General features: G+C 34.5%; 1 protein-coding gene and 1 long non-coding RNA gene across 9 annotated transcripts in view; both read left to right on the top strand.

The window, feature by feature from the left end:
- The window catches only part of LOC309802319, a 104,426-nt gene that overhangs the window by 38,347 nt on the left and 52,885 nt on the right, over positions 1-13,194 (top strand). The window lies entirely within an intron of this gene.
- The window catches only part of LOC309802313 (ankyrin repeat domain-containing protein 26-like), a 65,366-nt gene that overhangs the window by 13,434 nt on the left and 38,738 nt on the right, over positions 1-13,194 (top strand). For all 6 annotated transcript variants that reach the window (XR_014293750.1, XR_014293751.1, XR_014293752.1 and 3 more), the window contains exons 6-11: positions 3,792-3,874; positions 5,017-6,129; positions 7,854-8,005; positions 10,295-10,465; positions 12,274-12,307; positions 12,591-12,732. Coding sequence is in view for 2 of the 6 variants with exons in the window: in XM_082617749.1 (XP_082473875.1) it covers positions 3,792-3,874; positions 5,017-6,129; positions 7,854-8,005; positions 10,295-10,465; positions 12,274-12,307; positions 12,591-12,732 (1,695 nt within the window). In the remaining 4 variants the exon portion in view is untranslated. The remainder of the gene's footprint in view (positions 1-3,791; positions 3,875-5,016; positions 6,130-7,853; positions 8,006-10,294; positions 10,466-12,273; positions 12,308-12,590; positions 12,733-13,194) is intronic.

Raw genomic sequence — 13,194 nt, forward strand, 5'->3', positions numbered from 1 at the left:
TTGATTTTGCTGTGACTGTGCCCCTCCTACTGTCTCATTGTGGCTTCTCCTTTGTCTTCGGATGTGGGGTATCTTTTTTGGTGAGTTCCAGTGTCTTCCTGTCGATGATTGTCCAGCACCTAGTAGTGATTCTGGTGTTCTCACAGGAGGGACTGAGAGCATATCCTTGTACTCCACCATCTTGGTTCAGCTCTTATTTGTCTTAAGAAATTGAAATCTGACAATTTTACTTTCGTTAAAAAAAAGAAAAATATTTTTGTTATGTATTCATTTCCTGTGTCATGGCACTGTATGCTCTTTGGATCTAGTGTGGACCTAGACTTATCCTATTTTTACCAGGAAACAATTAGTCACTCAAGGCTATCATTTCTTTTGTAAATTTATGATATTTATCCAAGCCTTAAAAAATGAGTTCTGAAGATATTGGTACATTGAGGAAAGACCATCTCATTGTATTAAAGTAGTACCATTCATTAAAAGATTTTTTAAAACCCATGTCTCTTGAACACACAATACTGTCATGCATATTTAAACACAAAATAAATGGTTAGACATAATTTTGTTAATGAAAAAATTTATATGTTGAAGAAACGTAATTATTAATAAAGCTCTTAAGGTATACAGAATATGTAATAGAGATTGATGAGTGAATCAAAGTAAGTAACACTAGAAAATTAAAAATTAGAAAAACATGAGAGGCAATAGTTAACGTATCTATATGAATGGCAATGATGTGTAAGGTACAATAAGCCATGAGGGAGTAGTGTGTTTGGGGGGAGAGGAGGACATGGGACTGCTTCTCTGAAGAAAGAATTTGTTCAGGTTAGTCAAATTTGTATTAGTATTCACATTCTAATAAACGGAAACTTTGTTTTCAGATTTTTCAGGTTGGGATTCTGCTAGTTTGTGGCTCAATAATGAGACTTGTCAAAGAGCCAGGCATTTGAAAGTTGATGATAAATATCCATTTGTGTCACAATCAATGACCAAAAATCAGTCAGCATCCACAGAATTTGGACAGATGACCTTAACAGATAAAGAAAAGATTAATATCGGAGTGTTGTTTCTGTTAGGGGATTACACGCTTCTTGACCTGTGTGAGTCACAACTGCCAGAAAACAGAGAAAGCAAACAATGTAATAAATAAGCACAGAGCACTCAACCGTAGGCCACCTCGGCATGGCTTCACCATAATCCTGATGTTTCCAAAATCATTTTGTGGCAAAATCTGCTTTGTGTCTACTCCTTTTATTCAACCTGCAGCCAAACGTCTTTTAGCAAGACGTTTGCATTCTTCCTCTGACCAAAGCAACATAATAAATAACAAAGGGAATTAGGAGAGAGAATAGGTTCATTAGGCTAGTATTTAGCATACACCTGAGAGTGGGTAGCAAGATTATATTTAGAACTTTGGGACTAGTTGGGAAACCTAGGCAGACATCTGAAGATTCCCTTCTCAAAATGTAGTTTCTTAGCTTTATTTTTGTTTAGCTCTGAATTCATTAGTATTAGTTATAACTATATTCAATGTAACGAAAAAAGCACCTCCAAAACCAAATACTAAACTATTTCTTGTATTTTGTATGAGTTTATATATTTTAGAATTGGCTTTCCCAGCAGTAATGGGAGTCATTGGGGATTGCTACATAGTCCCTCCTTCTTAGCTGTGTCCACATAGTATATCAACTTATTATTTTTAATGAATTAATAGTTCACAAGGGATATTGGTTTTAAGGAGTGCTGATCATTTAAAGATAGTGTAAGGAAAATCAATTCTAATTCTACTAGGATGCCCAGTCTATTGATTAACCACATCTAATATATGTTCTACATAAATACCGATTAATTTAGTGCCCTTAATCAGTCATATGATCAGGGCTATAGTAATAAATCATACACTGTTTTCTTTTTCCAGTCCTATAGTTTTATCTTCTTGTCTTTCCTTACCTGTGGAATTAATGTTACATTTACAAAAGATTCTCAGTTATCTCCTAGAGTAGTGACTACAAGCTATAAACTCAAAGTTTTTTTTATCTATACAAGTGACTTGTTTGCTCTCATTTCTCCATGAGCTTGGTAGGTCCAAGAAGCACAAATTCAAATGAAACACCTACACGAGCCCCCTCAACACAGGAAGATGTGAAACAGGAAAACTGGAAACTAAATACAAGCAACTTAAAACAGTTCATGCAGATCATTTCTCTTCTCAGTTGATACCTTTTATAAAGTAATAAGCAGAGTCTAGTTCTTGAGGGGCCCAGGATTCGTGCATTTATTTATTTAATAAAGATTTATTCTATGCTGGGTCCTGGTAATTTTATATCCTAAATATTTCTGGAAACAGTTCCTCAGTGTAGGCCTGCATCATCTGTTTTTTTTTTGCATTATAATGCCATCAAATTCTTCTCCCTCTATTTATTTGTATGGCCTTCAAATTCATCCCTCCCGCAGCATTTAGAGTGATCTATCTCAAATGCACCAGTGATCGTGAACCACTCTTTAAAGCATATTAATGTCCAGCCATCTTAGAATGACACGAGGCTTTCGTAATCTAACTTCTACCTGACTCTCCCTCTCTAGCCCTTTCTGTCTGTCCTTTGCTCTGGAATTCTGAACTGCTGGTGATGCTCTCTCATCTATCCCTGTATTTTAGACAACTATTCACCCTGTTTTATGTATGCTTCTCTGCCTGTCTTGCTACAGCTTTCCATGCTCTCTCCCTTTCCTGCCCTCTATTCCCTTGAATCTGACTGACCTCACTGTGTAAGTCTCAGCTCAGGCATTATCTCTAGAAAAGCCATCCCTGACACCTTTTATCTACATTCTTCTTTAAACTCCATGTTTAGTACTGAGTAGGAACTCAATAAATAATTATTGAGTAAAATAAAGACTGTTTATACAAAGATGATTTCAAGAGATTGTCCTCTACAGTCTAGAAGCAAAGAGGATAGACGTGAAGAAATAATTTACAGTTCAGGTGATGAAGATACACTAGAAAAATCTATAAAGTACTAAGGTAGCTACTAGGAAAGAGATACCTATTTGGGGAAAGAGAGCTGTAATCAAGGAGGACTTCACAAAGCAGGCTGAGTCTTAAAAAGTGAAAAGAACTTTGTCAGAAGAGTAGAGGAAAACATTTCAGATTAAGGAACTGATAAAAGCATGAAAAGTAACAGTAATTTTGGAAACCATGAATAACGTTGCAGTTGAAGCTTGGTGTGTTGTTAAATAGGTACTATTATGAAGTAGAGAACAGAGTATATTGTGATTTTCTATGTTTGTCCTGTCTTTTTAAATTTTGTTTGTTTGTTTGTTTTGCATACACGGGCCTCTCACTGTTGTGGCCTCTCACGTTGCGGATCACAGGCTCCAGACGCACAGGCCTAGAGGCCATGGCTCACGGGCCCAGCTGCTCCACTGCATGTGGGATCTTCCCGTACCGGTGCACGAACCTGTGTCCCCTGCATCGGCAGGCGGACTCTCAACCACTGCGCCACCAGGGAAACCCTTTGTTTGGTTTCTGATTGTTCTGTTCATTGATGTTTGGTGGATGAATTTGTCAATGAATCTTTGAGATGTTTGTGTGCCTGTAACCTGGTGACATCTGGTATTTCCCAGATGGTTTGTTGGAGTTTTAGGTAATTAGAAGTATTTCTTAAAGAAGTAAATATTCAGCTAAAGATTAAGCTTAATTTAAATTGTCATTTGATAAAATTTTTTAAATCTATTTTTATAAAGATTATGTCTTTTACCTAACTGTTCTAAGTAGTTAATTTTAACTAAACATATAGATTTGTCAGCAGAACTAGACTTAGAAATAACATCGGAGGAAGCACAAGAAAGGCTTGATGGAAGTGAAAATAACCACTCACAGGTATGTAAAAATGTGAATGTAAATTTCTGGCTCAATATTGTTTTCTATGGTTTAACAACAGAGTTCAAATGAAATTACCTTTCAAAATTAACCTCTTAAAATTGATAGATAATAATTTAATAGTTAGTTTTTATAGTGCTTTAATTACAAAGCTTAAAATATTGTTAGAATCTATTATAATTTATAGTTAAACTTTGTCCTTGGAATTGAGGCAAAAAAATTTCCTCAATATTGTTTGCTTCTTCCTTACATGATAAAGAAGGTGATAATCAAATACTGAATCGTATGATTAAGCAGTTGAAATTATGAACAGTATATCAGTGATGGTCCATGAGTTAGATTCATGGAAGGAGAAATCATTCCCAGCTGTTCAAAATTTGCAGTTTCAAATTGCCAGTCACTAATGCCAAGATTAAAGATTTATTCTGTCCTGTGACCTCTATGTAATCGACCTAAAGATCTACATTCAGGGAGAGAAGGGGTCATACAATCAACCCAATTGCCTATTAAGGAAGCAGACCTTCCAGAATTGGACCTTTGTTGTTAGGGTACAAACAATAACTTTCTAATTTATTTCATTTCAGGGTAGGAAACCAGTAAATAATATTAAACAATGTTTTATCCACTTTCATTAGTGGATATTAGAATATAATATAACTGAATGAAAGCAGGTATTACATCAATGTATAATACTATCATAGTATATAATTTGCATTAAAATTTAGGAATTTGTTCCTCTTTCTGATTGATGTTAATTGATTTTGGCTCCTAGTAATTTAAGGTTTGTCTATTCTCCAGTTACTAGTCCTTAAAAAAAAAAAATCCTTACGTGCACATAAGGACTTTTTAAGGTACGGTGAGCTGAAATATTTTTAAGTAAGGAAGCCTTTGTAACATTAAAAATCATCTCCTAATTCATTTTTGGTAGATTTAACATATATGAATTATTTAGTTCAAACAAACAGTGACAAAATTGGGTTTGTGAGTTCATGTTTTTCTCCTGTTTCAGGCTAAGGCAAGTTATTTTTCACTTCTTAGTTGTAATCCAGTGATTTGTGAGTAGCTAAACATAGATTAAGAAGTTTAACGGTTAAATTTTAATTATTTTCTAATTTTTCTTTGTCCGTACTTGATTACTTAAGGATAAAGTTATTTTACAAACATGTACCCTGACAGAAAAGACATCTGAAAATCAAATCAAGCCAATTGATCTTCCACTTTTGCATCTGCAAAAAATGCCTCAAGAACCAGAAATGAATAAGGAATGTGATAGAGAGGACATATCTGTATGTTCAGGACTTCCTTGTGTACAAAAGCATGAGGAAATGTGGATCAAACAAGGCAAATTAGGGTGGAAAAATAACTTCAAACGCATCACAAATAAGTTAAAGTGGAAGTTTGGTGGAACTTTTGGAAAATACAAAATTACTGTTTGTCCTGAGGAAGAGCCACTACATGATAACCCTAAAGAAGGAGCAAACATAAAGGAAATACCTTCTAATTTGACAAATAATATACCTGACTGTCAGGCAAAAGATGCATTTGGAGTATCTGTCTCTCTAGCATTCCAAGCATTTCCTGAACAAAAAGAACCCAGGCTTGAAAATGTTTTTCCATCTTATTTAACCTCTGGGTCTTGGGGACGTGCTTGCCCGTCATCTTCACAGCTTTATTTAAATGAAATTAAATTAGACTATAAAAGTGATAAACCAGACACTGAACATGTTTTTAACAAAAATGAGGAGAGTTTTTATAATGATACAGAAAATAAAAAACTAAGGGACCCAGTAGTTACATTTGAAATGCAAGAAGACCAAGAACTTGATATGCAAATGTTACAAAATATGAACCAAAATACCACTAATTGGAAATTAGACGTCGGATGTATACCTCAGTCTAGTGATCCCAAAAGACTTTTTGATTTATGGCTTGCCCGCTCCAATGAAATGAAACACATGATTCAAATAAAAAGTCGTGATATTTCTGCTGTTACAAATACTTATAAGAAAACCAAACCAATACAAGACTGGTTCCAGAAGCCATTGCTTGCAGATAATTGCAGTGCTAATAACTATAAAAGCATGCAACCTGAATTAGAAAATGGGAGTTCTTCTCCACCGAATAGTAACAGAACATCCAAAGTGTATCTAAATGAAGAATTACAGCAAGATATGCAAAGGCTTAAGAATGAGATAGGCAAGTTACAAGTAGAGTTCCTGGCTTTCAGAAAAGAGAAAATTCAACTTCAAAAAGAGGTGGAGGTTCATTTGTTGTTACTTTGTTCTTTCTCTTTATCAATGATCTCTGATCCATTCTGATTTTCCACTTAGTAATAAAATGGGGTCAGCTAAATAGGTAATTGTGTAGAAATAGATTACTTCTGCCATCTAAATAATAGGAAACTATTTTCATGGCTTTTGTTCCTTAATCAACCTAAGTCTCTCTCTGTCAGTCTTTCATATGAACTGGGAAACTAATTTAGCTACATACCGTGTGACCTTCTGAGCCAGAATTTCCACAAAGGAAATTACTTAAGAAATATAATAAGCTAGGGTTTTGGGGTTTTTTTTAATCTATTGGGTTTTAAATATAAACTACACTCTATAGTATGGGAAGGAAGCAGTGACTGAAAGAAGGGACATAAACACGTATTCCTGCTAAACTAATCTCTTTATTGTGCTTTAGTGGATGCGATCTTCTCTGCTTTACTCAATTGCTTGGCACTTAGAATTCCAGCATGGCCACTTCAAGATATTTTTAATAACAAATACATGTACTCCCACATATTCTTTAATCACCACTCTCAGATGTTTCTGTTGAGTCAGACCTTTACATTATGTTGTTTAATAAAATGTGGTAAGTTTTGACATGTATGATTTTATCATTTAGGTAGTATAAACCCTCAGCAAAACAAATTCAGTATTTATCTCCAAAGGAGAAAACTGAGTTTTGACGTGCAGTGAGGTTTTTTTTCCTTCCAATAATAGATTTTTAAATTTGTTTGTTTGCTCTTTTGTGTAAGAGGTGCATTGACTGAGTTTTAAAGATAGACAAAAATCTGTAGATATTCTCCTTTACAAGAAAAAGAGATGAGCCCTACCCCCAACTGAGGCATTAAATTACTTTGCCAAAGTCACACTTTTAACTTATCTGATTAATCTGATGAATTCATTTGGTAATTTATCAGATTCAGGGTTACAGAATTGTATCATCTCTTTTGGTGCCATGAAATGATAGGAAATGCCACTTTAGGGGCTTTGGACAAATCATTGAACCTTTCTTGGTTTTATTCCCATTATTGGTAAATAGTGGGGCTAAAGTAGATAATTGCTTCTGTACCCTTAGCTCTAAAATTTCATGGTTATTGAATGTGAAATTGGGAGGCATTACTCATTTTCCAGAATTCCACACTAACTAACAGTTCATCAATTTCACTCTACTCCTGTTTTTTGGTAAACTTTGGTTCATATATTTTAGTGAACACCGTCACTTTTTTGATATTCCCAGGATCCAAATGAAAAAAGAATTGTAAAAGGCAGTGGGGGAAGAATAGCTTCAGTGCAGAAAGAAGGATGTTTCCTTTTTGTTACTGAAGCACCAAGGTGTCCCATCCTCTAAATTTGGCTGTTTAATGCAAAATCCAGGTGGTAAAGACCAAAGAGGACAAATTTTGTGTCTTTGTCTCTTTATTTCTCTGTCTCTGCCATCAGACAGGGAAGAGTGGATGTGAATAGCTGCACCACATTAAGAAAGCCCTTTTTGAAATTTTTAAAATTTTATTTCTTTTCCTCAAACAGAAAGAAGCAGACTTTACAAAAATTTCAATGACTTGTAATTAAAAAAATTAAAGTAAGCACAAAACTATTTTTATTGCTTAAAGCCGGGGCAAACTCTGAGTCAAGTAATTAATGACAATGAAAAGGTCTTTATAATGAATAAGGTAATAACAATTACATGTAGTGTCAAACTTTCATTAAAGGTTGAAGAAGCAAAGAAGAAGCACAAAAGTAGTGAAATGGAAGTATCAGAAAACATATATGATGCTGATGATAGTGGATTAATTCAACAGAGAAAGAGCAGAAAAACTAATAACCAACAGTTTCCTACCATGGAGAATGAAGATTCTGATAGGTAAGCCTATGTCAGTATTTAACAATAGATAATTGTTATTTTCCTATAAAACAAGTTCTCATTTGAGCTACTGTTCATGATTAACAAATTTTATATTTTTCTAGGGTTATAGTTATTTCTAATACTCTTGTCCTTTAGCCTTAATACTAGAGTTAATTGGTTAACACACCACCGTATTACAGTATTAGAGTATTCTGGATTTGACTGTATACTTACCTTTACCAGTGTGTTGTATATTTAAATATATTTTATGTTACTAATTAGCGTCCTTTCAGCATTTCTTGTGAGGCAGGTCTAGTGGTGATGACCTCCCTCAGCTTTGCTTTGTTTGGGAAAGCCTTTATCTCTCCTTCATTTCTGAAAGACAACTTTTCTGGATAGAGTATTCTTGGTTGGCAGGTTTTTTCTTTTAGCACTTTGAATATGTCGTCCTACTCTCTTGAAATCCATTGATAGACTTATGGGGGGTTCCCTTATAATTTACAAGCCTCTTTACTTTTGCTGCTTTTAAGACTCTCTCTTCGTCTTTGATTTTTGACAGTTTTGTTATAATGTCTCCTGGCGAGGATTGCTTTAAGTTGAGTTTGTTTGGTGACCTATGAGCTTTAGGAACTTGGATATCCAAATCTCTCACCAGGTTTAGGAAGTTCTCAACCATTTTTTCTTTAAATAAGCTTCTGCCAACTTCTCCCTATCTTCTCTTTCTGGAACTGCAATGATTTATGAATTATTTCCTTTGATGGTATCTGGTAATTTATGTAGGCTTTCTTCCCACTTTTTCATTCTTTTTTTCTTTATTCTCCTCTGATTGGATAATTTCAAAGCTCCTGTCTCTTAACTCACAGATTCTTTCTTCTGTTTGATCCATTCTGCTGTCAGTGCTCTTTATTGCATTTTTCCTTTCATTCATTGTATTCTTCAGCTCCAAAACTTCCATTTGGTTATTTTTTATTATTTCTATCTCTTTGTTAAACTCCTCATCTTGTTTGTGTATTACTTTCCTGATTTTATTGGGTTGTCTTTCTGTGTTTTCTTGTAGCTCACTGAGTTTCCTTAAAACTACTATTTTGAATTCTCTATCAGGTAGATTGCAGATCTCCATGACTTTGGGATTTGTTACTGGAAAATTATTGTGATCTTTTGGTAGTGTCATGTTTTCTTGATTTTTTTTATGCTACTTGAAGTTTTGCATTGCTGTCTTTGAATTTGAAGTAGCAGTCACCTCTTCCAGTCTTTAATAACTGCCCTCTCCAATGTATCCCAACTTGCATTTTTTTGTTCCAGTGGTATGCTGGCACTTCTCTGCTGGAAACCTGGGTTTCCACAAAGGCTCTCTCGTCTGTGGGTGATTGTCTAAGACAGTGTTTTCCAGGGGTTCCCTGGACGTTGCTAAGAGTGGCTGGAGCCAGTTCATGGGCCATGCAGGGTCCACAGCTGGGCTGTGGTCTGTATGTCTGTTACCACTTGGGTGGGCAGGACTCTTCCCAGGTCCCTTGGTTTATGGTGCTGGATCCTGCAACTGCCACAAAGCCACTGTTGTCTGTGGATAGATGCCAAATTGTTGCTGGTGGTGGAGGGCTACTATGAGGTACCTATCTTTCAGCCCTGATGCTGACATGACCCCAACATGTGTGTGTTTAAAAGTAAATTTTCCCCCAAAGATATTTCCTTCAGTTCTTCTTTCGTGTTTTATGTACCTCATGTTATTTTTAAAAATCATGCAAATTAAACATTATTATATATCAAAACAAAACAAAAAAATATAGTAGAAATCTAATTATTACTCCCATGTCTAAGAGTCATTGCTTTTAGGCAGTGAACTCCAGCTTTTCATTGTAGCACTTGAGGTTCTTCAGAATGTCTTTCCAGACTCATCTCTCTTCTTCCTTCCATGTATTTTGTACTTTTCCTTCCAAGTTTCTAGGAAACACCTAGACTCCATGTGTCTAATCTTTGTGCTCACATTCTAATCACCAAGTAAAATGATTTTCTCCATTTTCTTTTCCTCATGACCTCCTCTGTTTATTTAACCTCTTCTGTAAAGCTTTCCTATGTTCACTTATAACTTTCATGTGTCAACGCTTACATATCACATTGTATCATAATTGTGTATCTGTCTTTGAAGCAAGAATTTGTATTTGCTTGCATATGGTTGGTACTTCATAAGTGTTTTCTGAACTAATAAATGACTTATGATGGGTAAGAGTTGGAATTTTACAAAAATTGGTTTTTTATTCTTTATCAGTAGAATTATTAGAAAACATTGGCTTTTTAATGGATTTTTTAAAGTAGCGGTCCTGGCGTGCACATGAAGGAAGTAAAGAAAAAGGAAAATGAAAAATGGACAACAAAAGAATGTGTGATTACACCAATGTTTGAGAAGGCTGATTCACTGAGTGGTGGTCTGCTACACATGAAGGATGACAGCAGTTTAAGTGGAGTAGATCAGGATGATGGCAGGTAAAATGTACAAATTCTTTTAGGTCAAGAAATATTAGCACTGAATACTTTTTCTGGAAATAGAACAGCATAATATAGTGTACAGGTCATGACAGGAGTATTCTCAACTATACCAGATGAACGCTGCTGAAAGGTTAAGATGAGGACGAGTGGCTTTGACCAGAAGTAGTTTCAATAAATATTCCCCATGGAAGCTGGACTGTAGTGAATAAGTATAAACGGCTCCTTAGGGAATATTTACTGGGAAAGGCAATAGAGAACTGGAAGGTAACTGAAGAGGAATGTGGAGTTCAAGGGAGTTTCCTTTCTCTTTTTATGTTAAGATGGGCGTTTTTAGAGTATGTTTGTATGCTGTTGGAAATGAGCCAGTAGAGGATGCATTTATTCAGTTTAATGTTGTTTGCATGTCCAATATTAGAAAGCTTATTGATTGTATTACATTATCTTTAAAATATTATAGTAAACTAATTGTACATAATACTTCTATTCACGTATAGTTTTATGGTAAGGGCTTGTTCATTGATTTTGAAGTGTAATATTCTTATATAATTGAATATGCAGATGAGTACTTAAAAGTTATTCTGTCATACATAGATTTTTTAAAATTATATAATCAAATTTACAAACATTTAGGCCATACTGAAAAGGATTTAATCATTCCTTGATAATTCTAGATGACAGTATCATCATGAGTGGCTATGGTTTTGTAAGGTACTCTAAAACAGGTTATGTTAACTTCATAGTGGTTTAGATTCCAGGGAAAAGGGTAAGATTTTGTTTATATTTGATAGGAAAAAAACTATTAACAATCTATCACAGATTATTACTTTTGGATTATAAAGTTCTAAATTTCAAAAGTCATGCTTCCTATACCAAAAGTGTCATTAACACGTAATTGTGCGCTAAGTATATGTTGAATGTATGAATAAACAGCTGAATGGGTGAATGAATGAATGGGTGAATGAAACCCTCATCAGTGGGTTGATGAATTTCTTTACAAAAGCAAATCTTTATTGAAAATAGAATTCCAATATTGCCTGGGTCTAAAGTCTTTTTATTTTTGAAAAATATGTGTAAGATTCAGAAATTATTATTTATAGTTATAACTAGACATGGAATAATAATACAGATTCATTTGCTATCATATTACTTAAGAACACTTAAAATAAATATTACCTTCTCATCATATTGTGAAACACAAGTGTTGAAGCCAGATTTCCTGGGTTTGAATTCTGGGTCAGCTGCCGATCTGCTGTATGGGCTTGGGCAAGTTACTTAGCCTTTCTGTGCTGCGTTTCTTCCTGTGTAAAAAGGACCTAATGTATTACCTCTCTCCCAGAATTGTTGTGAGGATTAAAATGCCTTTAAGACATGTAAGGTGCTTATAATAATGCATAGCAATTACATAGTAAGTCCTCGAAAAGCTAATATCATGATTATTAAAAAAGGGTTTCTTTCATATAGGACTTAATACTTTCGAAATAGGTTTTAGTGCCATAAAGTTAGTTTTTATTGAAAATGACGATAACAAAAAACCCTGGTATATTTCTTCCTATCAAATAATGCAAGTAACATTATGTTTTTCCTTTTCCTTTGATTGTCAGCTTAATTTAATTTAATGCTTTGTTAATATTATTATGGTGTATTTTCTTTGTCCTTTAATGTTACTCTTTCTATTTATTGTTTAATCTCTTTTATAGAAAATTAATTACCAATGCAAAGATTTTATGTAAAAAATAATAGGTTTAGGTATTCTTTGTATTTTAAGTATTTAATATTTGCCTGAAAAGAATCGTTTGTTTTTTTAGGACTACAAAGGAAACATCTAATGAAAAGAACAAGGTAGAGTAAAAAATTAATTATAAAAAATATTATCCTGTAGTAAAAAATTACTTTGTGAAAGGTATAGTGGAAAAATAGAAAATCTTCCTTTGTTGTAGAAACATTTACTTTGAAAAAATAATTTAGAAACACTGTTGATAAAATTATCCCTTTGATAAAAATCTGTTCTTTTAAGAAGTATCTGTGTTTTTACTTTAATAAAGAGATATTTATCACCTCTGTACACTTAGTATATTTTATAAGTATTTTGGGGACATTGTGAAATAGTATGTTTTGTTTGTAGGTCAAAGAGCAAATTAATTCTATGGATGACCTTGATGACTTAACTCAGTCATCTGAAACAGCTTTTGAGGATTGCCAGATGCTTTACTCTAATTATAAGAATTCCATGTTGCTAATAGAACAACTTGGCATGGAGTGTAAAGGTAGGACCATGGTATAAATATGTATATTTTTGTGTATACTGTTGTAATATTTTATAGAATTCACCAGTGTAGCCATTTGGGCCTGGAATTTTCTTTGTGGGAAGGTCTTTAAGTAGGACTTTAGTTTCTTTTTTAGATATAGGGCTATTTAGTTTATTTGTTCTTTTTTTTTTTTTTTTTTTTTTTTGCGGTACGCAGGCCTCTCAGTGCTGTGGCCTCTCCCGTTGCGGAGCACAGGCTCCAATGCGCAGGCTCAGCGGCCATGGTTCATGGGCCCAGCCGCTCCATGGCATGTGGGATCTTCCTGGACCCGGGCACGAACCCGTGTCCCCTGCATCGGCAGTTGGACTCTCAACCCCTGCGCCAGCAGGGAAGCCCTATTTGTTCTTTCTTGATTGAGCTTTGGTATTTTCCCTCTTTCAAGGAATTTACCCACTTCATCTGAGCTGTCAAATTTATTTA

This window comes from Mesoplodon mirus, assembly GCF_964341445.2.
Source record: "Mesoplodon mirus genome assembly, chromosome: 4".
NCBI classification, from domain to species: Eukaryota; Metazoa; Chordata; class Mammalia; order Artiodactyla; family Ziphiidae; genus Mesoplodon; species Mesoplodon mirus.